General features: G+C 43.7%; 1 protein-coding gene across 6 annotated transcripts in view; it reads right to left on the bottom strand.

Moving 5' to 3' along the window:
• Positions 1-24,533, bottom strand: part of SGCD (sarcoglycan delta) — a 315,825-nt gene that overhangs the window by 127,193 nt on the left and 164,099 nt on the right. For 2 of the 6 annotated variants that reach the window (XM_033073244.1, XM_033073250.1), the window contains exon 1: positions 7,006-7,084. The exons of the other annotated variants lie outside the window; for them this stretch is intronic. In XM_033073244.1, coding sequence (XP_032929135.1) covers positions 7,006-7,020 — 15 coding nt within the window. In that variant the 5' untranslated portion in view covers positions 7,021-7,084. Of the gene's footprint in view, positions 1-7,005; positions 7,085-24,533 lie in introns of those variants that run through there. 6 annotated transcript variants of the gene reach the window in all.

Below are 24,533 nucleotides of genomic sequence, written 5' to 3'. Positions count from 1 at the left end.
AAGGAGAGGAAGGAGAGGAAGGAGAGGAAGGAGAGGAAGGAGAGGAAGGAGAGGAAGGAGAGGAAGGAGAGGAAGGAGAGGAAGGAGAGGAAGGAGAGGAAGGAGAGGAAGGAGAGGAAGGAGAGGAAGGAATTTGTGTTCTCACCCTCCATATTCAGGTTGAGGAAAGCCACTTTTGCAGGCTTCCCCAGGGATCATTTCTTATGTTTTCAGCTTATTTTGATGCTCAGACTGAGGAGATCATCTCTAGTAACAGAGCTTGCTGAATGTTTTGCATTTTAGACTCTAGACAGATAAGAAGCCACCAACTACGGATTCAACACCACGAGTGTGTTCCTCAGGGTTGCTGGCACTGATGTTTGTATGCAGGGAATTACAAAATTTACATCCCAGGAGGGAAGAGTGCGAGCTCCCCTGGGGGAGTGTGATCTGCAAGTCTGGAATGAGGCAGTTTTAGGAATGAGATGCTGCTCAGGGAGAGGAGCTGGGACACCAACAAGCACACAGGGCAAAGCTGATCTTTTTACGCTGCCACAACCCCGCCAATCCTACAAACCTGAACAACAATAAATTACAGAGTTTCTACTACCTGGGGGAAATTATAACTGCAACTACTGTACAGTCAAGGATTTTATTGCCTAATATTTTAACAAGGTATCCTGGAGAGCACATATTAAATGCAGCCTCTCCCTTGGAGAAAAATGAATAAATTGCATTGCAAACCATGGAAGAGGCTTGACCAAGGAGAAACAATATGAAATACCCAGCTAAAAATACCCCTTTATTGCAAAACTTGTTTATTCACTATATCTCTTTGCTGCTCTCACTGTTTTTTTTCTTTACTTGCAGTTTCTAGGATGGAGAAAATAGCATATCCAGCTGGGGCAAAACTTTATAAACATCAAAAGAATTTATAGCAACAGAACACAACCACAAAGAGCAACTTGCATTCATACAGTAGCCTGGTTTTGAGAATTTCTCTAGTTCTGATAAAATATTTAACTCACAGCTGCCCTAACAGAGATAGAGCAACTCAAGTACTACAACTGCAAGACTTAGTAATACAGTATAAATTCATAACAAGAAAATAACATGGCAATTGTAGATATAATATTCTTTCTATATGAACTCTCACACAGCCACACTTAAACAGTATTTGGTTTCTAGCTAGTGTTCCCCCCAAACTGTAAATACTACCAAAAAAATTGCTCATATCTGTAGTTCTTCAGGGAGAGAAGACAGGATGATGGACACAGAGTGCTGAGGTGTGTTAAACAAATGAGCAGAATAAGAAAGTCTGCAAGGCTACTACCTATGGAACCAGCTATATCCACTATCAATAATCTGTACTGTGTGGGAGGGAGAAGTATGCTAGTCATAATTTACATTTTGGCAAGTTTTCCTGACTCAAACATTAAAAAGAATTAAGGCACTGGACAAAAAGTGCTTTGAAAGAAAATCCAGTGGCTGCACTTGCTGGTGACACCTCCCTCCTTTCAATTACTGAACTGAGACTTCAGACTGCTGCAGCTTAATAGGATTTTTCATTTCTTCTTCAGGAAAATATTAGGAATCAACACTTAATTCTGTAACAGGGGAGAAAAGATAATACTGAAACAAATACAGAAATTGGGAAAGAAGCATGCCTGCCAAAGGTCAAACTTTAAAGTGTCTGCCTGACCTGAGAGGTCATAAAGACATGTGCACAGCACTGGATTGCCACCACACCATGAATAATTCTACCTAAAAACAGAAAAAAATGCAGCACCAAATCTTTGCAATTTAGCCATAGACAACATGAATATGACCACAAAAATATAGCTTGGATTGTGGTATTTCACCAAGGAGTTCTTGGTTCTGCACAAAAAAAAAAAAGGTAAGTTTTGCACAAAAGCTGTCCACTGAGTCCTTATATACACCAACGCTGCAAACAGGGCCTGAGACAAAATCCAGTTCACTTAGAAAAGCTATTCATCCTTTTGCTTTAGCATACCTTAGAGATATGGCCCATGACAAGAAAGATTTATTTGTTTTTTTAAAGACCACTGGAAGAGTCCTGTCACCCCGCCTGCACAGGCTGCTCACTGAGAGCTTCTGCAAAGAATCTTCAGCACTTTCCTTCAGCACAGCTGAAACCAGGCCCAGCTGAAAGGCACCTGAAGGAAACTGGCTCTGAGCTCCCAAATTCACACCAGACCCCACCAGTTAGGCAAATCTTTGCTCCATGCCTCTCCCCCTCCTTCCACCAAGTCCTTCTTGGCAATAAGTTCCTCATTCAGGGTGTGCATTAACAATTCCTCGGGCAGAAAAGTGTTTTAGGTGCCCAGGGATGATGAATTAACACTTTTCCCACATAAACACTGGCACTGAAACGTTCCTGGCCGTGCTGCCTTTGTAGGCTCAGTGAGAGCCATGAGTAGGGTGAGGTATTACATAAGGAATCAATAAAGTTTCTCTGCCGTGGGGGTTTCTTTGATCAGCACTTGAAGGATGTATGTTTAGTAACAGAACAATTTCAAGCTGCAAGAGGGTGCAATCTGGGAAGGCAGCTTCTGTCTTGTGGGGCCTCTTGAAATTTGGTGCTGCAAATGTCCTGGAGCTGATGGAATCAGCTCAGTGCAGCAGGAACAGCCCCTCAGCCTTGCACAGCCAGCAAAGCATCCCCTCCCAGCCTCCTGCCGACAGCTGAGGTGTAACAGCCTCATCAGAAATACCAGGAGCATCTGACCCCAGGCTGACCTGAAGCACGGTGATGGGAACACGTTTCCAGAGATGAGAAAGGGGTTCCAATTCCCTCAGGTCTTGGACCTACATCTCCCACATCTGCCCTCTCTTTGTGTCCATATCACCAACATCCTCTTCTCTTTCTCTTTGTTTTCTGAAACAAAAACCTTTTATTTTGGGTTGAAATGAGGGGGGAAAAAAAGACCTAAAAACCTTCAGAGTTGCTCTCTGCCATATCACTGGAAGGCATTGTACTTGTATTCACCAGCTGTAAATGCTCTGCAGATTCATCCTCTTTAATTTCTCTGTCTTTTAAGTGCACAGTATCCACCGGGTTCAAAAGAACAGACATTTCTGGAGCGTGACAGAGAACAAAACCTGGTGTGAAGAAGAGTGTTTTGAGCCATCTATCAACACGACATTTTGAGTCTCTGCTCCCCATAAAACTCTCTCAAGTTTGACACCCCCAGATCCATTAATCCAGCAGCAGCATGACCCAAAATTGATTTATGGCCCTTCACACGGGCCAGACCCCAACCTGGGTCTCCATAAAAAGGATCAGGCTCTGGAAAATGACTTCTTACTTGTAGCATGGCCAGCAAGGGCTGAATATTGGGGAACAGCCTATGGGATGAAATACTTGCTGGGATAGATAAATCTCATAGCACTTTTCTCCAGGACCATCTAAGCCATGAACTTGGCCTCTGTGACTGTTATTGGTGCCCCCAAAGCTGAAATGTTTGCTCTCTGCTTGCCCCTCTATTTCTGCCAACAATGGCTATCCCTCCATATGAGGAGCAGTTCTTCCATGAGTTGGGAGCATCACCACTCAATGTCCCTTTCTCAGGTATCACTGCCGTGTGATACATGGACAGAGCAACAAAATGTAAAAGGAAAACAATGTTCTTTTCTTTTGTGAGTAGTCTCTTTCAGTGGGGTACACCACAAGTTGTGTTAGTCAAACATCTGGACTGATTCTGGCAAACATAAGCACATCAAAAAGCTTCTTTTGATCTGTACTCCATCAGGGCACACCCTGCCCAGTCCACTGGAAAACATCTCTCTTTCCTCTGGCATCTTGTGGAAGGTGGACTCAGCACAGGCAGCTGGGGAGACCTTGGGGAATCATCTCCTGGTAGAGGATCTCATCCAGATCCCGCAGTGCTCCAGGCTACTCCTCACCTTTAACATCTTGAAAGCTCTTAGAATTTCCCCAGCTGTTTGGGCTGGCAGCACTTTGACAACAAATGGGCTGGAGGATAAGTGCACTGCAAGAACCTCAGTTTATAAACCAACAGCTTGGAGCAGATGGACTCAACTCAAAGCTGAGCAATGGGATGATCCTGTCCCTTCTCTGCATTCAAAGAGCACTCTCAGTCAAACTCTAAACCTATCAGAATTTGCCAGAACAAACCAAAGTAACAGGCAGCTCCATCTCTGAATTGTATTTCCTAAGCCAAAAGTGGTATTTTATTTTGCTGCAAGGATCCATGTCACTATTGCTGTCTTCTCTGAGAAGGACAGAAACACATCTGCTTTCTTATTTATGACGGCCTCTTCTAAATCTTACACTTTTTACTTGATAGTCAGCTTGTCTCAATACCTTTTTTTTTTTCAGAATTAAGAAGAAAATGGAAAGCTAGCAAGGAAGAGAGAGTCTCTGCAGTGAGTCCTTTTGTGTATCAAGCTAGTCAACAGAGAATGTCTTGCACAAAATGCCCCACGATTTGTGGCAATAAATTCACGCTGCATGCAAATACTACACCAGCTTTGCTGCATTCACACTGCTTCCTTTGCACCACTCAGATGATGTGAAGCACTCACAAGCCTCTGTCCATCGGTGCCAAGTTTAGAAAAGCTCTTTCCCACCAGTGTCTCAAAGCAGGATGCACAAATATGAGAACTACACCAAAATAGCCAGCAGCAGGTGTGACTGCAGGAGGCTGTGGGAACAGCAAGAGGGATATAATCAACTGAGCTCGAATCAGAAAGCAAGCCACAGGAGGTGACACTTTGCAGACTCCTGCCCCAACACACTCTCACCCCACAGCACCAAGAGCAGAGATATGGCTTGTAGGAATGTGCAAAGCAGGATCGTAATATGGATTTATACGGCTGGAACCCAACCAGCACGGCACAAACCGAGAGCTGTGGGCTTGAGCAGGTGCCAGGATCCCGAGTGCAGTCTCTGCAGTGATCCAGCTCACACCAGTTAAAACTTGTTCTGCTGCATCTTCCATCTTCCCTCCACATGACGTGCCTTCTGTGCTACTCCATTTGTTCTTTTGCACAGACTCGCTCTCTTCCTGCTTTGCTGCTGGGAAGGACCAGGAGAAGGGACTCGCACATTAGGGTGTGCCAATGGCTCTCCTCTCTATCTGCGTCCAAAATCAAGAGGCTCTCTCCACTCTGCCCACACAAGCACACGTTCTTCAGTCCTCCTGGATTCAAAGCTTGAATGCTTGACCCAGGTGGAGCTGCACAAAGGTCACTGAGGGGGCTCAGGAGGAGCTGCCAAAGTTAGGGAGGAAGCACCAGCTCCCATGGGCCTGGCTGCTGCTGACTAAGATGGACATATTCCAGCCTCTTTGTGTCACTCTTCAACACTGACAGTCAGATTTGGGAGGTGGGATGCTGCATGATCAGAGGCAGGAACTTGCATTTTCCTTTTTTTTTTTTTTTTTTTAAATAAGCATGTAACTAGCAATGAAGAGGATAATAGGCTGACTGGTTGCCTAAACTAACAGCTGCTGAGAAAAGCAAGAGTGCTCCAAGTCTGCAGGCTGAGATGGCAGCCTGTGAAGGCTCAAGAAGTTCCAGATCATATAAGACTTTCATTTAACACAGCATCTTCACTGCATGTGTGTTTTATGCAAAGCAAGCTTCGAGCTTATCAAGCCTCTTTATTTCCCTCATATGCCTCCCCCTTTCACAGCTCATCTCTGTCCTTCTTCCTCTCATTCCCTTTGCCCTCATCAGCCTCCAGGAAGCCACAGTGCATCCATGTCTCCTGTGGGATGCCCTTCCCACACTCCAAACCCAGAGTCTTCACTTGGCTCAAACAAACTTAACACACTTCAGCAGCATTACTGCCAGGAAGCTCTGGTCCTGCCACATTCTGGATCTGTTGCCCTTTGGTGGGGAAGCTCCCCTTGTCCCTGAATTTTTGGGTTCCCAAAAATGAGTGATGCAGGCAAAGCAAACCATGTGTCTGCTCCCATGAACCAGAGATTCTCAGCACCGTTCCATTGTATTATTTAATATCCTGAATTCATTCCTTTTTGAAGGGAAAAAAAAAACAAAGCGCCACCACCACCATAAAACACAGCTAAAAAGCATTTCCAACCCATCACATAACACTGCTCTGAGAACCCAAGGCGGAGGCAGTGGCAGAGGAAGTTTGTGAGGCGACACAAGGCGCACTCCTCCTGACACCTCCATCCCCTGACGAACGCGCGCTCCCGAATCCCGAGCCCAAGCCTGCCATATAAGGTGCTGATATCTCTGCAAAGGCAAGACAAGCTTTAATGCTGCAACTAAAAGGATGAGAGAACATTGCCTAAATCTGGCAGGTCCCTAAAGAGGGAGAGAGCTTTTCATCATAAATGTTTCTTCTGTTATTTGGGGAAAGAAACGCAAATCAGAAGAGAAGTTGCAGAGAGAGCAGCCCCTAAATTAATGTTTTCCCTTCTAATCTTCTCTACGTGGCTTCTGACCGTGCTGTCTGTTGCAGTTTGCTCGTGCTTTATAAAATACAGGAAAAAAATACACAGACAAATCACAAGGCAATGATTTTTACTGAGTTGCTGCCTCTCTTCACAAGCTCGCTGTACCAGGAATTGGCAAACAACCCCCAGACAAACATGCTTTCAACTCATTAAACAACTACAATACAATGCACTTATAAATGTATTTACTGTGACTGAATCGCATTTTTCATCCAAATATCTGAGTGACACGTGGTCCAGAGCCAACCTTTCAGTGCCTCAGGTTGAACTCCCCAAAATGATAAAGTTTGGGATAATTTGGGTGCAGCGTTCCCTCAGCCAGAGACGCGGCGCGGGTGTTGCTTTGCCTGCAGCTTTACTACCGACACAAATTTAGCCAGAAACCACCACCCAGCCTCAGACTGCTCCTAACCCTTTGCAAATAAGCCACAACTTCCCACTCTTGACTCTTTTTTTGTTCTAAGCAGCAGTCTGAAAGCAAGAGCCCCTTTGCAGAGGCGCGAGAGGAGGCGAATCCGCGCGGCGTGGCGGGACAGAGCAGGGCAGCTCTTACCTCTCCCCTGGCCATGGATGAACGCCCGGAGGGTGCAGCAGCCTGGAGAAGATGCAGCTCAGTGTTGGGAGCAGCACGAGGCCTGGCCTGTGCTCATGAGCTGCCCCTGTCAGATTTTCCAACAGCAGAACTGCAGCCAAGTCCCTGCCCATGCCTGAAGAATTTCCTGAACAGCATTCCCCTTCTTTTTCTAACTGCTTTGAAACCACACTGTCTGTACTTCAATAAGGCTTTGTCAGGCCGAGTTACAGCTACTGGGCTGGCTCCAGAGAGCAATTGAAAACACATGTGTTTTGCATTAAAAGCCCCCTTCCCCCTGCACACATTCAGACACAGACACCCCCGTCCGCAGCCTGCCCTGCCGTGCCTTCGCTGCCATTTCGGTAAAAGGAATAAAGGGATTATGGTGGTGGAGATTTTCTTTGGGAGCAGGAGAAATGGGGTGGGAGGGATCCCGTTCCCACTGATAACACCTCGCCCTGTCTCCTGTGCTTTGCTGATCTCAGTGGGTCACGGGCACCCAGGTGAACAGCCAGCTTTGCCAAACCCCAACAAGCAAGGAAGCAGAGGAATTAAAATTTCAGTCCACCACTACTCTCCCCTTACCTTTGCTTCTGTCTCTTCTAAAACTATGAGAAAAGAAAGCATATTTTTAGCATCTCTAGACACAGTTCAGCACATCAGAACTGTATCCTAATCTTGACACATACTCCTGTATCTGCCCATACTAAAAATATTACAACTATTTTTGAGTACTTTCATCCCTCTCTGCTTTCCAGCTGTCCTAACCTTTATAACCCAAAATATTTTAAGCACCTTGCATCTCTTTTTTTAAAGAGCATTAACACCGTTCTGGCGTTGGTTTAACGAAAAGAAATATAAGATAGAATTATACCTTCAATCAGAATGGGTCCCAGTTCTTAATATCTGTAATCATTTCCAGGCAGCACCATGGGTCAAGGCAGCAAGCGTGGGCTCTGCAGCTCGGGATGCCCTGTGCCTGGCATGTGCCTGTGAAGCAGAGCTGGAGTAGATGTGGGAACACACATGGATGTCCCCCTTATTCCACCACGGCGAAGTCCCACCAAAGATGAAACACAGCAGCAGAGTTGTCAAGGTAACAATATAGAAAAGAGACAGTTTAAAGAGAGAGAGAGAGATTTTCCTCTCCTCATGTTCCTTTTCAAACTGTGCACTCCACTTCTCTGGGGTTATTCTGTTCTTGGTTTGCAGAGGTGTGGTGGGCAGGTGAAGTGTTTACCAGGGATAAAGGCAGTGGTGATTAGAAGTTAGGAGAGCTCTGATCCAACACTCCTGGAAGGCAGAGGAAACCTGCTGCCTTCCATGGGCTGTGCCTTCAGTCCATGGCAAGGACTCATTCACCCACAAAATGAGAGATCTGCCTTCCATCAGCATGAGATCTCACAAAACCCACGTGGGATGCCCCTATGGAAATCCTGCAGTGAATCCACCCAGCTGTGAGAGCTACTGTGGCCACAGCACTCGTGGCTCTCACCTGCACTTCACCCTGCTACCAAAATCCTGTTTCCCTCCTCCTGCACAGAGCCACACACGGATCAGCAGCACTGCCCACATGCACAGCCAGATGTGGGCAGCCTGGACCAGCCCTCCAAGCTGAAATCAGAGAGGATGATGCCTTAGGATTTCGTTTTTCTATTTTTCAGATGCTGTGCTGCTTTAGTGTGTAACGCTAAAACTGCATAGCCTGTCAGCTATTGTTCTCCTGTTTTATTCAGACAAAACAATTCCTCTCTAGGCCTGAAACTCAACTTACTGTCTCAGGCCTCAAAAATTATAAACAAAAGTGAGCTGGAGGGGGCAAACTGGGGGTATATGACTTTATTAACTGAAGCTGTAATTGCAGGATTAACCCCTGATGAGTAAATAGAGCAAACTTTACAACTGTATGAAAAACTCATGGCCATCATCCACCTCTCAGAGGCTTTTGACTGCCCAAGGTGTACCTGTTGAAGGCCTTTAATAAATACCCACTTCTATTCTCTTAATCTGGTCTACCCTCTGTTCTAGGTAGCCATTCCAAGGTACCAGGGATGGATCTAGAACATGATGCTGTTTTGCAGAATGCAGCACAGTATGAAACCACAAGGTCATCCTGCCTCAGTTAGCAAGAGTTTCAAACAAAAGGCAAGCACACACACAGAACCACTGGTGATAGCATTTCACATCTATTTGCACAGCTTGTGAGGAGTCATTTTGTGCCAGAGCAGAAACCACAGGTCTGTGGATCACATATCAGAACTGTCTGCAGCTGAGAGTCTCCTCAAGGAGCTGCCACAGCCATGACAATGCTCTTTGGGTTGGCAACCAGCAACAGCTGCAACCAAAGGCGCCGAAAACCCACTGAGTCTCTTGGCATAAATAAGCTGAAACAGAAAAATATGAACTGCAGACTCACATAATTAGATTTTCAGTTGTACAAGACAATCAGGCATCTGCAGAGCTGTTTGCAAGATGACAGCAGTCTGTGCCTTCTGTCTTAAATTTCCCCGTGGTCTTTATTCAGCGAACCAGTTATGGATGGGACAGGCAGTAACTTCAGTGGATCGCCGTGTGTTTTGAGTTAAGCACATGCTTTAGTGCTTTGTGGTCCAGGACTTTTTATGACAGCCTGGCTCTGGCAGGAGCATTAGGCCAATCATTTGAAACATGGCAGTACAGCACTTTGAGATTACTCAGTTCTTTACATAAATATAGTAAATCCTTGGGTTTCAAATTTTTCTCAGTGTGTGGACCCCTGAATGTTTGACAAAGGTGGTGCATACCCCTGTAATCATTTCACAGAGAGAGATTCCTACATACCTTCCAAAACCTTCTCTTTACTTGTCATTTTTCCCTTGGGAATAGTCCCCAGGCCTTCCATACGCCTGTGGAAACCGCTGCTGGAGATAACTTAATCCCTTATTAAAAATCTAAATGATCTCTTCTGTTTATGTGATGTACTTTCTATCTTCAGAATATTTATGTGAGCTAGCAGCATGCTGGCAGGTAGAGACAAGGGGTGGTGACAGCATTAATACTGCATTTTTTTCCACTGGCATAATTAGTAGGCCAAGTCTATAAATATTTACATTAAATCTGTCAGACATCACACCAACCTCACTGATAACTTCAGGGGTGTCTTACTGTAAACTGCATTAATGCCTCACTATTTTGTCATCAAGTAACACATAAAATGCTCCTTCAAGCTAAGCCACTTTGAGTAGGTTGTTTTTATCTCTTTCTCATTTGGGTGCAGGGTTTAAAGACGCTTCAAGCATCAGAACTGTGGCTCAGGGACTGTTCTATTTTTCTGTTATTGAGCCATCATTTGTATTAGTGCCAGCACGACCAAAAATATATGAACCTTGCAAGCATAAACCTTAAGTTGATGTCGACATAACTATCTGCGTAACTGCTATTATTCCTCAGAACTGGCAGGGTTATGAGGATTAAAAAAAACCTACTAGAGCTCTTTGGAAAGATGAAAACAAATTAACCCCCCTCAAAGCTTCAGTATCTTTGCAGCTGGAGACTGCAGCACACAGGGACTTTCATTTTGTGCAGGAGATCCAATCTACCTGGATCCATGAATTTCTACAGTATGAAGAAACCTAAAAAAGACAGGAAGGAAAGTTCCTTTCCTTCCATTTATACCTGCACTGACTTTTAACTGCATTTTCTAGAAGGAGTTGAAATTTATTTAGTATTTACTTGTGAATTATCAATATTCATAAATAATTTCATTTAACAAATAATTTACATACAAAATGAAACTTGAGATTTTCGTGCTGTGCAGATTTCCAGGAACTCACTCAAGTATTCCCCAAACCTTCTTAAAAAATTCAGGGCAAACCAAATATGCAGAAAGAATCAGCATATAAATGCAGGTGTGTGCACACCTGGAGTGGAGGAAGAACTCAAAATGAAAATTTTGTTATCCGAAATAATTAAGCAATCCCTTGGCTTGAGCTTTCATTCCAAATGACTTCTTTTTAAATCCATTATATCTCTTGAAGTATCACAATAGAATAAATATAAATGTTTAAATATTTTAAATGTCTCAATTGAAAGAAATCATCTGCCAAATTATTATTATTTTAAATCACCCTTAGCCTTGGAGCCTTTTAAGAGATCTCTCGAGTACCTATGTGCAAAGGGAGAAACCAAGACTCATTTCAGCTCCATCTCCTTAAATGCAGAATTAAGGGAGGTGATGGATTAGAAAGTTAACTATTTTAGGAGCAGAGAGCTGAGGGAAGACAGCTATTGGCATTCCTGACAGATTCAGCCAGCCCTGAGCATGCAGACAGGATGGAGGGTAATAAGACGAGAAGGGGGTTCCCCAAACTTCTCTAGGCAGTGGCAATAGTTGTAGGGGTAGAAGGGAGAAAACCCTTCTCTGTGTGTGTGTGCAGGGAGTCAAAGTCTGACTTGATGGCAGGGAGCAAAACCCTGTTTTAAGTGATGAGAGTGCTGAAGGCACACAGGTGTCCTGGTTTGGAGGACAGGTGTCTGCTAAGAAAGGCAGGAGCTTCTCTTTGAAATGGAGACTGTAAACTCCCTCCAAATTATTATAATTTTGAAATCAAGGGGCTCTCAGGCAAAAATATGGGAATTAGGAATAACAGTTCTTTACTAGAGAAATTAAAATAGAAATACAGTACTACACAGAACAAACCCCAAACCCTGACACAGTCAGAGTACAACCTGACACCCGTCAGGCAGGGTGTTGGCAGCAGTCCCATTCCGTGGTGGCTGCATCCTCCTGCAGTGACAGATGTGGCTCAGTTGGAGCAGTGCTCCTGTACAAGGTGCAGTTTCCCTCCGGAGCTCCAGTGGTGATGTGGAGAAATCCGGTTTTCCTCTGGAGTCCAGAGGAGAAAGGGGCTCCCTTAGTGTCCCAAAACCTCTGTTTTTATCTTGGTAAGAAATGTTGGGCTCTTCCCCCTGGCTGGAGCAACTCCCAATGGGATGCAGTAATTTTATCAGTCCCACAGTGGGACTCAATGGCCATGAGCAGAAAATTACTCTCTGGAGGAAGGATGGGTTGTGAAAAGATAAAGAACAATGCCCTGCCTGGTTTCAATGGATGCCCATTAGCAGAATATCTCCCAAGGAGATGAGGATCACTGCCCCCACCCTCAACAGATGGTGATAGAACAGATACCTTTTATGACATCCTGTATAGGAACCCAAGACAACAGGTCATAATCACACAGGGCTGAGATGGACTTGTCCAACAAGGGAAGAGGAAATGGGAGAAAATTAAATCTCTGTGTGTGTTTGTGTGTGTGTGTGTGTGTGTGTGTGTGTGTGTGTGTGTGAACACGAATGTGTGCTGGAAGCAGCCAGACCTGCAGTGCCTGCATCCCCCTCCCTCCTCACCTGCTACTCCAGTTTCTTCACAGGAGATAAATATGGACACGTTTTAGGAAGAAGTATAAATATCATGAGATGCAAGATCTGCTAATTCTTAGAGATTACAGAGAAAGAGGGGCAGAGCTGCTCTCGTAGACAGGAGTTCCAAGGATGCTCTAGATTTCAGATGAGAAACTCCAGCAACAGCAGAGATGACCCTGGAGACCTTGATTCCCATGACACTGAGTTATTTAGATCTGAGTACTAAACTTTTCCCTTCTATTCATCCCAGCCTTAGCAAACAGTGCAATAACATAAACAAATCAAAGGGAACACAAAAGTCCTGGTTCCATAATGTTACAGGTGAGCTGGGCAGCAGCAGGTCAGGGCAGGAGTCAGTGCTGCTTGCACAAGGCCAAAAACAACATGAGTTCAGAGAAGGACGGAGCTTTTATGAGAGGCCAGACTCAGAGAGCTGCTGCTCAGGGTCTGGAGTTCAGAAACATTCACATCTCTGCTGCTGCTGTGAGACAAGGATCAAAGTGGCAAAAAGTCATCACCAAAGGCACCTCCCACTGCACAGGTTCAGGAGAGCTGTCAGCAAGGGAGGGTGGAGGGTGGAAATCCCAGCACACCAGAACAACAGCTCACCTGTGCACCCACTGATGTGCTACACCTACCCTGAGAGCAGCCTGCTGCTAAGGCTCTTTTCTCCTTAGGGTCCCAACCTGCAGACTCCCTGAACCCATGTGCAGCCTGCAGTGGTCTCAGCCTGAAAGCTCTGTGCTGTGCTCCTTTCCCCACAAAAGCTGCAGCAGTGTTCACCTGGCAGCCAAAAAAGCCACAGCCAGGACCTCACCCAGCCCACCCCTCTACCCCAACTGCTGCTTTGTAATTATCTTGATGATTTCAGCCATTTTCAGGCTCTTCTCAGAAATAATTTAAGGCCAACAGAGCTTGTTAATAGGTAGAATGGAAAGTGTTCCTTTTCATTTCTCTGGCAACATTAATGTAATTATCCTGAATAATTCTCAAACTACGTGGGCTGTAATTTCAAGAAATATTACCATTACAGAGCCCTGTTCTTCCAGCCAGCATGTGTCATATTTCCCATCCAGAGGTCATTTATCAATAATCAGAAAGGTCCCCATTTACAAACAATAGGGTCTCTTCATTTGCAGCACGACAAGGGAGCAGGATGGGTGTCACCAGGCAAAAAGCAGTGCCATGTCCCTGGTTTCTACTCCTCTGGCACAAGAAATGCAAGGGGAAAAAAAAACCCACTGCAAAGATTAATTCCATACAGATATAAAAGCAAATATTCAGTTGGCAAGGCCAATAATTGTTCTTCTATTAAAGTCTTAACAGTATCCAAATTCATTACTCTTATCTGAGCAGCCTCAGCCTTCGCTCTTTCAGAAATTAGGTTCAAGGCACAGAGCTGCTCTCTGAGCTTTGCTTAGATATGTGCCCTGACCACGACACACCATCACCTCAGCCTGCAATAGCCATCTTCTGGGGGAACATTTCAGTTTCTCTGCTCGGTCTGTCGTAGTGGAGAGTTTTTGAGTGTGGACATGCCAATCTTACATTTGATGCAGACCAGTTTCTGGTCAGGCAGAGCTGTTCAGCAGCCTGTGCTCATCACAGCCTTTCCCTTCCCAACCCAGACTATTTTTATTCTGTCAAGAAAGAAGCTCTGCTTGTTCTTACACTTAGGTATCCTATTATATCACAAAGTTTAACACCACCCCATGCTCCCAAATTTGGCTGCACAGAACAATTTCCGTAGGCAGCAGATCTGTATTTTCTCAAAGCAATTAGCAGGACTCTTGCAGAACACTAACGAGGCAGCCTGTCAGTCCATCAGCAGCCCTGGACAGAGCCATCTGTTTTAACAAGCTCTGGGTGTCATCCTGGACAGCAACACTTCTGCCTGATCCTGGGAGACTCCTGAGATGAGCAGCAGTGACCTTCATACATAATACCTCACCAAAGGAGAACTCTCACCCTCCTCCTCCTCCCATGGCAGCATTAGGCTGTCCCCATCAAGCTAAAACTATCCAGATCAGATATAGCTGAAGGTATTTTTTACAATGAGGGTGGTGGAGTACCAGAACATGCTGCCCAGAGAGGTCCCTTCAAACTTTTAAGGCCATCCTGGACAGGGTTTGTGACCAGTCTGATCTAATTGAAGACGTCCATGCTCACAGCAGGGGGCTTGGCCCAGATGGCCTTTAAATGTTCCTTCCAACCCAAACCATCCTGTGATTCTAAAACCTGATGTACAACATCTGCTCTGGAAGAAACAGCAAGGAGACAACAGATCTGGTAACCAAAATAGTGAGCAATCTTTGGCCAAATTTTGCACATTCTTTCTCTCTGCTTATACAAGAGGTGCTAAGGCACGTGCTGTTCATAAAGCAGCTCCTGACAGAATGCAGATACTTGGAGCTGTAGCACATTAAAGAATGATTGTGCTGATACATAAACAAACACACACATACTCACATATTTTGAGTTTCAACAGAGAATACTGGGGAAGGTTTAAAAAGCAAATTGATAGAAAATTAAGCTACACTGAGATTGTATCAGAAGGAAGGAAAAAAGATGCAATGGCTTGGGCAATAAATGCATGTTTGTATGTCAGGAATCACACCTGACCTCTGCCAGAGAACTCACTATGGCACAGGCATATTGGTAAGGATATGTACTCCAAGAGTCATGAAAGAGCCATTGTGCAGAAATTCCAGACCTGGATTTCTCTACAGAGATACACTCAAGGGCCTCTCAATGTCAGCATCTCTGCTTCAGCTATTGGCAGGATGTCACAAAGGGTAGAAAAGTCATTTAATTGGGAAATCCCTTTATTTCTGTAGCTATTACCTCTGTTTCTTTTGTTCTCCTATACCTAACAGCTTTTGGAGCCTGGGCTAGGAAGATTTCCTGTGTGTTCAACAACATCCATAAAGCCTACAACATCCAAGCTGCTGAGACCATCTGCACTTGCTCTGCTCTCCCCTTCCAAGTATTTATCTGATTCAGCAGCTGGTGAGGTTTAACCCTCATTCCAGAGTCACAGAGGGCTGCTGCTCCCAAATCTCTGTGTGACCCCAAGAGACATGCTAAGGATGGCTGTGACAGTGTTTGCTGCCTTAGGAGCACATCAGAGAGAATCAAATGTCCTCTCCCTTCCTCCACAGAGCCAGCATACAATTTGGTTCTCTCTTTACCCTATAACCTTGCAGTTATGGTCTTGGGTTCCTTGTGAGCACAGTGACCCCAGCAGCCTCTACCAGCACCACGCTGCAGAAATCTTCACTGCAGAAGCAGAGGAATGGAATAAAATTCCTCTTGCAATACTCATTTCTACAGGGCAGAAAAATAAGAGGCTCATTTTGTGACTCCTCTGCGTGAGAAAAACATCCTGTGGTTTGGCAGCAACAGGATCTTCTTTTCATTAGTAGGACACAGGGAAAACCTTGCCACATTCATATATTTTGAAGTGGAATTTCATCACTGCTGTGATTAATGTCAACATCATTTCTGCCCTAAATTCTCCATTCCCTCAGGCTAAAAATACCTTCCTGGATTTCTTGATATTATCCAATAGGAATCACAAAAGGAGAGAGGGCAAGGAGAGCAAAGGAGAGAGAGGTGCTTTTTGTCTTTCATCCAGACTTTCTTTTTGGGCAAAGTAGTTGTCAGGGAGGTAAGAGAGATGTTCCAAAAATGTGAGGGATTTTACCTGCCCACATTTCTCCCTAGGTTATTATAAAAGTTTATGTGGATGCTTCTCAAAGAGTAGAAGAGTTTTCATGTAATGCCTCAGAACTCAGAAATGTATTTACAATTATAGTTAATGGAGTCACTAAGTGGTAATTAAAGAAAGTTTATTTGCTTCTGTTTTTTCTTTCCTTTTTCTTTTTTTAATTTTAAGTGCCCTTGTATCTTATTTTCCAGATCTGTCCTGTCTTCTCCATTTCTGTGGGTAAGGGACACACTCAAGCTGGCAGGCTGCCACAGCTCCAGGGGCATTTGGACAGCGCTGCAGGGATGCTCAGGGTAGGATTGCTGGGCAGTCTGTGCAGGCCAGGAGCTGAACCTCAGTAATCCTTGTGGGTCCCATAAAACTCAGGATATTCTGTGATTCTGTGGTTCTAATCAATGGCTGGGTGTTTTGTAATCCCCTCACCTTACCAGAGACCAGCACAAAAAGAATCAACGCAGAGCATTCACTCTCAGCTGGCTGCGAAAATAGACACATGTATTTAAAATATACATATGTATTTAAAATATACACATGTATTTAAAATATACACATGCATTTAACAAGCATGATATTTCAGTAACAAAAATTGCATGCTAGCAGTGGGGTTAGATGTGAATTCTGCAGCAACTGTTTCTCAGTTCCAGAGCATCTGGCAGGAGCAGCACTTGGCTGTGTTTACATCAAAACCCTCCTTCCTCCTCCCACCCCTGCAGCTATTTATCATCGTCATCATCACACAAATCTGGAGCAACTTAGCACGGTGGCACAGAAGTCTCCATCCTGACTGCCACATGGAGGTTAAACTGATCTTCAGCAGCACAACAGCACAGCCTGAGTCTTTCTTTTAACCTAAATCACCCAGGTAGTTGCTAGGGTTGAATGGGAGCAGGTGGGGGAACACGTGTTGGGAGCACGGTCTGGAACAGTCACTGAGTTTTATGGGTTCATCATCCCAACACATAAACTTCTCCCAGCAGGGCTCCTTCTCACTGTCCTGTTTTTATTATTGTACAGCAAGATCTGAACAGCAAATCTCTCAAAGGTTAACAGGCCTGTCCAGAAAGTGCAAGAAACAGACGGGCTACAGTCTATGAATTTTAACGCTCTACATGACAACAACATGCTATTTCTGTACTGGACAGCAGTCCACAATCAGCACCAGTTCAGTAATTGTGAGAGATGGCACAGGCCGAGGGAAGCTGCAATAACAGTTGTAAGACAACCTGCCTGCAAATAATAGTGGAAGACCATCATAAAGATGGGACGGCAGAGAGGGGAAATAACACACCAGAGAAACCCCAGCAAGGACATCTCCACCTGCAAAACCAAAGGAATGTGGCTGCAGCAGGTCAGCACGTTTCAGATGGTGATCCCCATGTGAAATGAGTCCACCTTCTTTGAGGGGAAGCCCTAGTGGTGTTCATTAATGAGACAGGACACCTTAATGCTGGAAGTTGCAGGTTGTGGCAAGCAGAAGGACAGAAATGCACCCACACACTTTCCTCACCCACTGGGTGCTGAAGCTGCCCTTGTGTTTTGAAGTCAAGAATGCTTGCAGGCCCTGAACACCTCTAAACCAACATGCTTGAGGAGATATCAAAAAGAGAAGAAAAGAAAGCTGGTTACCAGAAAACATGTTCAGCTCTTTACTCAGTGCAGTGAGTCTGCTCCACAATAATGCCTCTGACACCAGGACCCAGAGAGTGCTCAGCCCTGCCTGGCACAAATTATTTGCATTTCTATATAAAGACAAACCTCAGGATTTCTTAAAGACAAAATTTGTCACAATTAGGTGTTGGCATTTCTTCATAATTGCCTTAAATACTTCAATCTCAAGGAAATGTGGTTGAAAATGCAGGGAAATTATGCTGATTAGTTGCTCATAATTAGATAGATTCAATAAAACCTGGTGCTTAGCATGTTTTGCATTTACATAGTCTTTATATAAAATTAACCTCAAAGATATCTCAATCATGTTTCAGTCCTTTGCTATCAAGCACATCTGATCTGGAAAGAATCATCTTCATAAACAGACACCTCTCGAGGATTGCTTAAAATCATTACTGTGCCCACAAAACTGTGCCCCCAGCACTGCACTTCTCCCTTCTGCTATCCACGTGCAAAGCTTGGGGAATTTTGGGCTTTGGCTTGTTCTGAGAAGGAACCAATTATGGAAATGGTGATTTTTGTTTGAAGACTTGTTATTTATGAAGGAAAAAAGTCGTAATTCTATGGTGGGGAGAATGCAAGGGGAAAAAAAAAAAAAAAGGCTCCACTGCTCCAAATCACTTTCAACCAGCATTTAGCTAAAACATTTGCTCAAAATGTTACCTGCTTCTTGAATCTAAAAGCAAGGATGAATATGTACATCTCAGCATAAAAGATGTCTTCCCCAGGGAGCACTGATGAAGATAAAGCTGCTGGCAGAACTACAAATTCTATTGCCAAAATTTACTTGTGGATGAAACCTCCTTCCCCTGGTCCAGATAAAGAAATCCCTGGGACTGACAGTTTTGCTATGCAAAATCGCCCCTGTGTCATGGAAGTCCTATTAATTTTCTTGGAGCACACAAAATTAGCTAAAAATGCTCATGTGGGCTAAAAAAGACAAAATACATTTATGGAGCTTCTTTCTCTGCAAAGCAGTCAAATGTGTCTTCAACCCTATATATAAGCACCTCTATTTACTACTCTGAGTATCTGAATTTTTTTTCTCTCTGTCTGAGAAATTTTTCTTCTCCCTTCAGAGCACCATCCCCCTTTCTCAGCCAGAATATGAAATAAATATGGTACTGCATATAAACAGTGCACAATATAACAGAGCTTCTAAATTCAGAGCCAGCTGAAGATATCAAGTTTTTCTTTCTCAGTGATTGATGCCCTGCAGAAGAAATAATAATTATATGGCACAAGGAGGAGGAAAAAAGGCATGTTGAATAATATAAGCATTTAGTCAAATCATAACTGAAACAGTGAGGGGAAAAAATGCTTTAAAAGTGCTTAGCCAGAAAAAGACAGCATTATCTGCAAAATGAATGAAAAATAAACCCCCTCCAATAAGAAAAGAACTTCAGAAATTTGTTATACGCTAATGCCATCTACCAGACATCAGTGGAAGTAGCAGAAGGAAGTGTCAAAGAAACAACAAATACAACAGGGATTAAGCAAGCACTTGTGCACAGCCCCAGGTCTGTATTGTCTTAGCAGGCACTGAATTCCAAACCTTGTTCTCCCTTTTCTTCCCTTCTTAGAGAAAGGACTCCAGGGCATCCATGAATGCAAATATTTATAATTTCTTTTAATTGGCAAGGCTGTAGAAAAATCCCTGAAATTCCCCTTCCAACACAACTTTGAGGAACAATATTTAGCTACACAACTTTGAGCTATTGTTATTTTTCTCTTGCAAACTGATGCAGAACACATTGTGGACCTGAATTATTTTGAGAGGCTCAAGAACACTCCCACTTCAAAAGGAACATCATCTACATATGTGTTTGTTCTTTCAGACAAAACCTCATTTCTTCCTAAACTTACATACAACCTACCCCAAACTTCTGCTAAACTTACCCCAAACTAACAAGGTTTGTTAGACCTTCAGTCCTTAATATCTCTTAAAGAAAATATTCCAGAAAATCTGACAATTATAAAGAATCTAACTTTCTGTTTAAATATATTCAGATCAACAACATCTCTTTGCATTAAATTTACCCCTTTTTCTCTCCCCACTCAAAAAAAAAATCACCTTTTTCAGAAGTATTTACAGCTAACAGAGGCATTATCCAGAAATTCTGCCTGTATTTGTCTCTGTTCTTCCAGAAGGGCAGAAACAGAAGCTTTTTAGTTGCTCCACTTGGCCTGTGTCTACAGAGGAAAGGCTCAGTGATGAAGCATGCTGAATAGCCACTGATTAAGAAATTGCAGCAGTTCTAGGAGCTGCTGTTGATTCAAGGTGAGGGGAATTGCACCGAGCTGGGGCTGGCAGTGCACAAAGAGGAATTTCCATGTTGTCAAAAACCTTCCACCGTGTCTGATTCTGGCATTATTTCCTACTGGCTTGCTAAGAAAAAACGAGCCCTCATCACACTCCTCTGGTGCTTTCTTTGCTCCTTGGATGAATATTCTGGGAGTGCAAATAAAATGTTCACCAGCAGCAATTTGTTTTCTGTCTCTCACAGGAAGGACTGGAGCAGCCACCAGGAGCTGGAAGCAAGTTTTTACAGCAAAGCCTCCCTGCCAGCTCCCAGTTCCTCTCCTCCTTCTGCCCTTTTTCTGTGACACCACAGCCACAACGTGGTGCTGGTCCTCAGCCCCATCTCCACAGCTCTAAGAACACCTGCCTGACACTCAGGAAATTCAGCCATGAAGATCCAGACCCAACATTCCTGAACTGCAGAGAGAGGAGGCACAGGCAGTCCCAAACTGGGCACAGAATCAATATCGGGGAGGAATATCTCAATATTATTGCAATGCAAGTCTAGGATTTAAACAGCCTGTGTCAGAAGAGCTGAGACATGCCATCACAAAATTTTTATTAGCTATCCATTGGGCTTTTAAGCTTCCAGCTTCCCAGATAACAGTTATGCTTAAAAACATAAATCTTTTTTTTTCCCTCTGCCTGCAAAATTGCAAACCCACAGTGCAACAATGCTTAAGCTTTTGGCTCTCTTCTCTTACACAGCAGTCACTGCCTCTGTTTTGAATTTCTTTCCCAGGGTTCTGGCAGCATGTGGGTTAACGGGACAGTTATTTGAATGAAAGGCATTTCCAATAAATCAGCAGATAGCAAAAGGGAAAAAGCACTAGAGTAATTTCTTCTGCTCACAATTTCATTATGTTCTTGGCTTTGAGCCATTATAAGGTAAATCAGTCAAGTCATGTTGCACAGACATTTGTGAAAGAACAGTTTTTTAAATCACTTGGTAAGCCACACTCTTTGTTTTGAATGGGGAATCTTGCTTATTTTGTGTGGCACTTGATGTCCATTTAAAAGTTGTGAAAAGGAGAGCTGCAGTCAGAGCTGGAGCTGTGATTTGGCTGCAAAGAGCAGCTCATGGCACTGTCCCCAGGGCTGTCCCCATGGCCCACATTCTCCTTTCCTTGCTGCACCAGAGCTCTGCCAGCATCCCAACAAATGCACACACACTCCTTCTCCAGCTCCCTTCTGGCAATAATGCTGACCAAAGAAGGGATCACTGCTTGGAGGAGCTTGGCCTGGGCAAGTCTGCTCAGCTGGTGACATTCACCAGGATTGTCCCCAGCTTTTCATTTCCATCTGGTGTTCTCTCACCAGTCACTGGCTCATGGCTCCTCAGCAAATATGGAAAAATGCAAAAATGCTCTGCTTTCACCACTGGCAGGGCTGTCCTGGGATGAAACTCCCAGAATAAGGAAATGGAGGCTGCTGGCGAAAACATTACAGTTTTGACAGTCTCTTCATTCTCTTTCTCCCCCACACACTGGTGTGATGAAGAGGAGGCAGAACAGTGATGCAGCAGCAGCAGAACATTGTGGACAGAGAAATGGGAGATGAAGATAAAGCAAACATCTGCACATGGCCCTGAAAGCACCAGCTCATCCCTGCACAAACTGTCTCCAGCCCTTTTAATGGCTTCAAACTTCACTCACTATCACTAATGTTCAGTATTTTTCCTTTTACATCTCACAGCTTTCAACTAAGTGTGTTCATTCTATTTCCCCCTGTTTCCACATTGCATCCCCCAAAGTCCCTGGAAGTTCTTTACCTTCATGATTTGGAGTTTCACACAATTTACTGAGATACTGAGCATCAGTTATAGAAGCCACACATAAAAGCCAAACACACTCCAAGAATCTCAAGTTAACACAGCAAAAGCATCCTCACAGGCACTCCAGCAGAGAGAAATCCCAATTAATGCCTTACACAAAAACACAAGCTCTTCATGCTTAACCCTCAGGTTTTGAGTGGGAGCCCAGTGTTTGCTGAAAGTAGCTGTGGCACACTTTAAACATCTAATTTTCAACTGCTTGCTTTTGCCCCCCAACCATCCACCAACCTCTCACTTGGGCTAGGTCAGCACAGCAAGCAGCTACTGCAGGAGGCAGAGATTCCTCACCAGTTTCTAAATTAGCTGACAGATACTTCCAGCTGCTTTTCAATGCATATTCCACTGTCAATCAAAATTACAGGGTATAATTAAGCAGGCAACAGCCAAGCAATGTCTGTCTTCTACCCAAGAACCCAATGAACAGATTAATTTACCAGTGAAATGGAGTAAGATGAATTCCTCTAAAAATAAACCCCTGAGAGACAAGGTACCATCAGTTTCTTTTCTAGCTAGTAGCAGGTTAAATATTGTCTTTTTTCAACAGCAGAGTTTCAAAAGTTGTCAAGAATCAAACCACTCTGTATCATCCCATATTAACACTGGTGATCTCTGCTAAAAATTGCAAATTCAGCTCCTGGAGGCATCAGTGGCTCCTTCAGCCTCATGACTGGGATAACATAAGTGGCACCAGATGTCAGAAGGATGATGAGGTGCCACACAAACCATTGCAGAGCTGACAGAACCTGCCCCAAGCTGTTGTAGGTTCCTGAGACCTTCTAAATACCTTGCTCCACCTGACATTTCTTTGTGCACAAGGAATTATATTCACTTTGCATCGCTGAGCTTTAATTACTTTGACAACTTGCAGGGGACTTTTTAAATAATAATTTATTTAATCAACAGGGTTTTTTTCATTGTAATGTTCGGTAGCAGCAAGAGATCATGCTAAGATAATGAAAAGCATTGGAGCAGCTGAAAACTTAATTAAAACACGTAAAAATTAATTATACAGCTCATCATTGATTTTGTCTGAAAAAGCTGATATTGCAAATAGGAAATCAAAAGCAAGGAGGTCATGTGGAGAATCGCTGATGCAGAAGTGATATATTACAGAAAAAATACATCCACACTGAGAGGAGTCATTCACTCCAGGCCAACAGCCCTGTGCTGAGCTGAATTCCATCCCACATCACTAAACACCAATCAGGCATCAATAAGGAGGCTGATTAAGGTGAAGCCAGAAGAACAGAGTACATAGAATGTGACTGTTATGTAGATATGTGAGATCAGAATCACACCATCAATAAAGTCAGCTTTTTACAGGATCTTTTTCTGCCCAAAACAACAAAGCAAAACAGAGTTTAGTAGTGTAACTATGAAGTGTCACTCCTCAAGCTCTCCAGAAATGCCTGAGATGTGTGCCTGGATTAGGACTGCACACATTGGTGCTACAAAAAGGAATTACAGCATCACTTAATGTCCTAATGACTAACCAGGACCTGCTCATGGCTGCACTCAGTCCTAGTGTTAGGGAGGCAAGGGGAGCAGCCAGGTGTTCTTACCCCTTCTGCTTTATGCTGCAAGAAGTTATGTACTGTCCTCTGTTCAAATAATAATTCTCTTTCCCTCCTGTCAGTTCCTGAACTTGTTTATACAGTGTATTATATCCTATTTTCACATGAATCAGTAGAGCCATTTAAGGTACCCTTTGAACAAAATACCACAGTACAGAAAGGCCACCTTGGTATCAGCATAAATTGTATCCACAGCTCTACCTTTGGGCAAGTCACTTAACTACACAAGCCTAGAGCAGGGAATGAAGGAAATGCTGCTTTCTCAAACTCAGCAGAAAGATTATCTAATACTATCTAATATTTATAAAGCACTTTCTGATCCTCCAGTAAAGACCATGGAAATGTAAAGAAGCACTGACCCAGATAAGGGTTAAGAGCAGAATCTTTTTTCCAGTGAGAGCTCTCAAATGACCTTGCAATGTTAGGATTTATTTTCAAGGCAAAGGAAGATCTGTCAGGTCTAGGAGCCATGTTTTGCTCTAACTGCAGATGACTTGCTATCAACAAGGAAACAAGTTTAGTCACTGATCCAAATGTCAGGGGCTGCCAAATCAGTGCTCTGATGAAATGTCAGGAATACTAACGTGGTTTCAGGGCTTCACTGATTTAACAGCCAAAGTGGAATCTGGTCACATCCTTTTACTCCTCCAGGAAAATAACAAATAACCAGCAATATATACATTATATACCCTTCTTCAATTTCTTTGGAGTTGAACAAACTTTTAAAAATGCAACTAAACCCGTAAATATTTCCCTTCTGTGTTTTGAAGGAGTCTGATCTCCACATGCTGGAACTTCAAGAGTACAAAGATCCCATCTAATAAGAAAACTTAAAAGTTCAAGGATTTTCACATACCTGTAACTGCACCTTGTGCAGGAAGATGCTCTGCAAAGGGAGTTGTCCAGTCATGAGGTTGCTCATGGGTATCAAAATACAGTATTTAATGCAACAGAATGTTCGAAGGACAGGAAGAACAAAGCAGACACACTCAGAAAAGA

This window comes from Catharus ustulatus, chromosome 15 (assembly GCF_009819885.2).
Source record: "Catharus ustulatus isolate bCatUst1 chromosome 15, bCatUst1.pri.v2, whole genome shotgun sequence".
NCBI lineage: Eukaryota > Metazoa > Chordata > Aves > Passeriformes > Turdidae > Catharus > Catharus ustulatus.
This window is presented reverse-complemented; position numbering and strand designations above follow the sequence as displayed.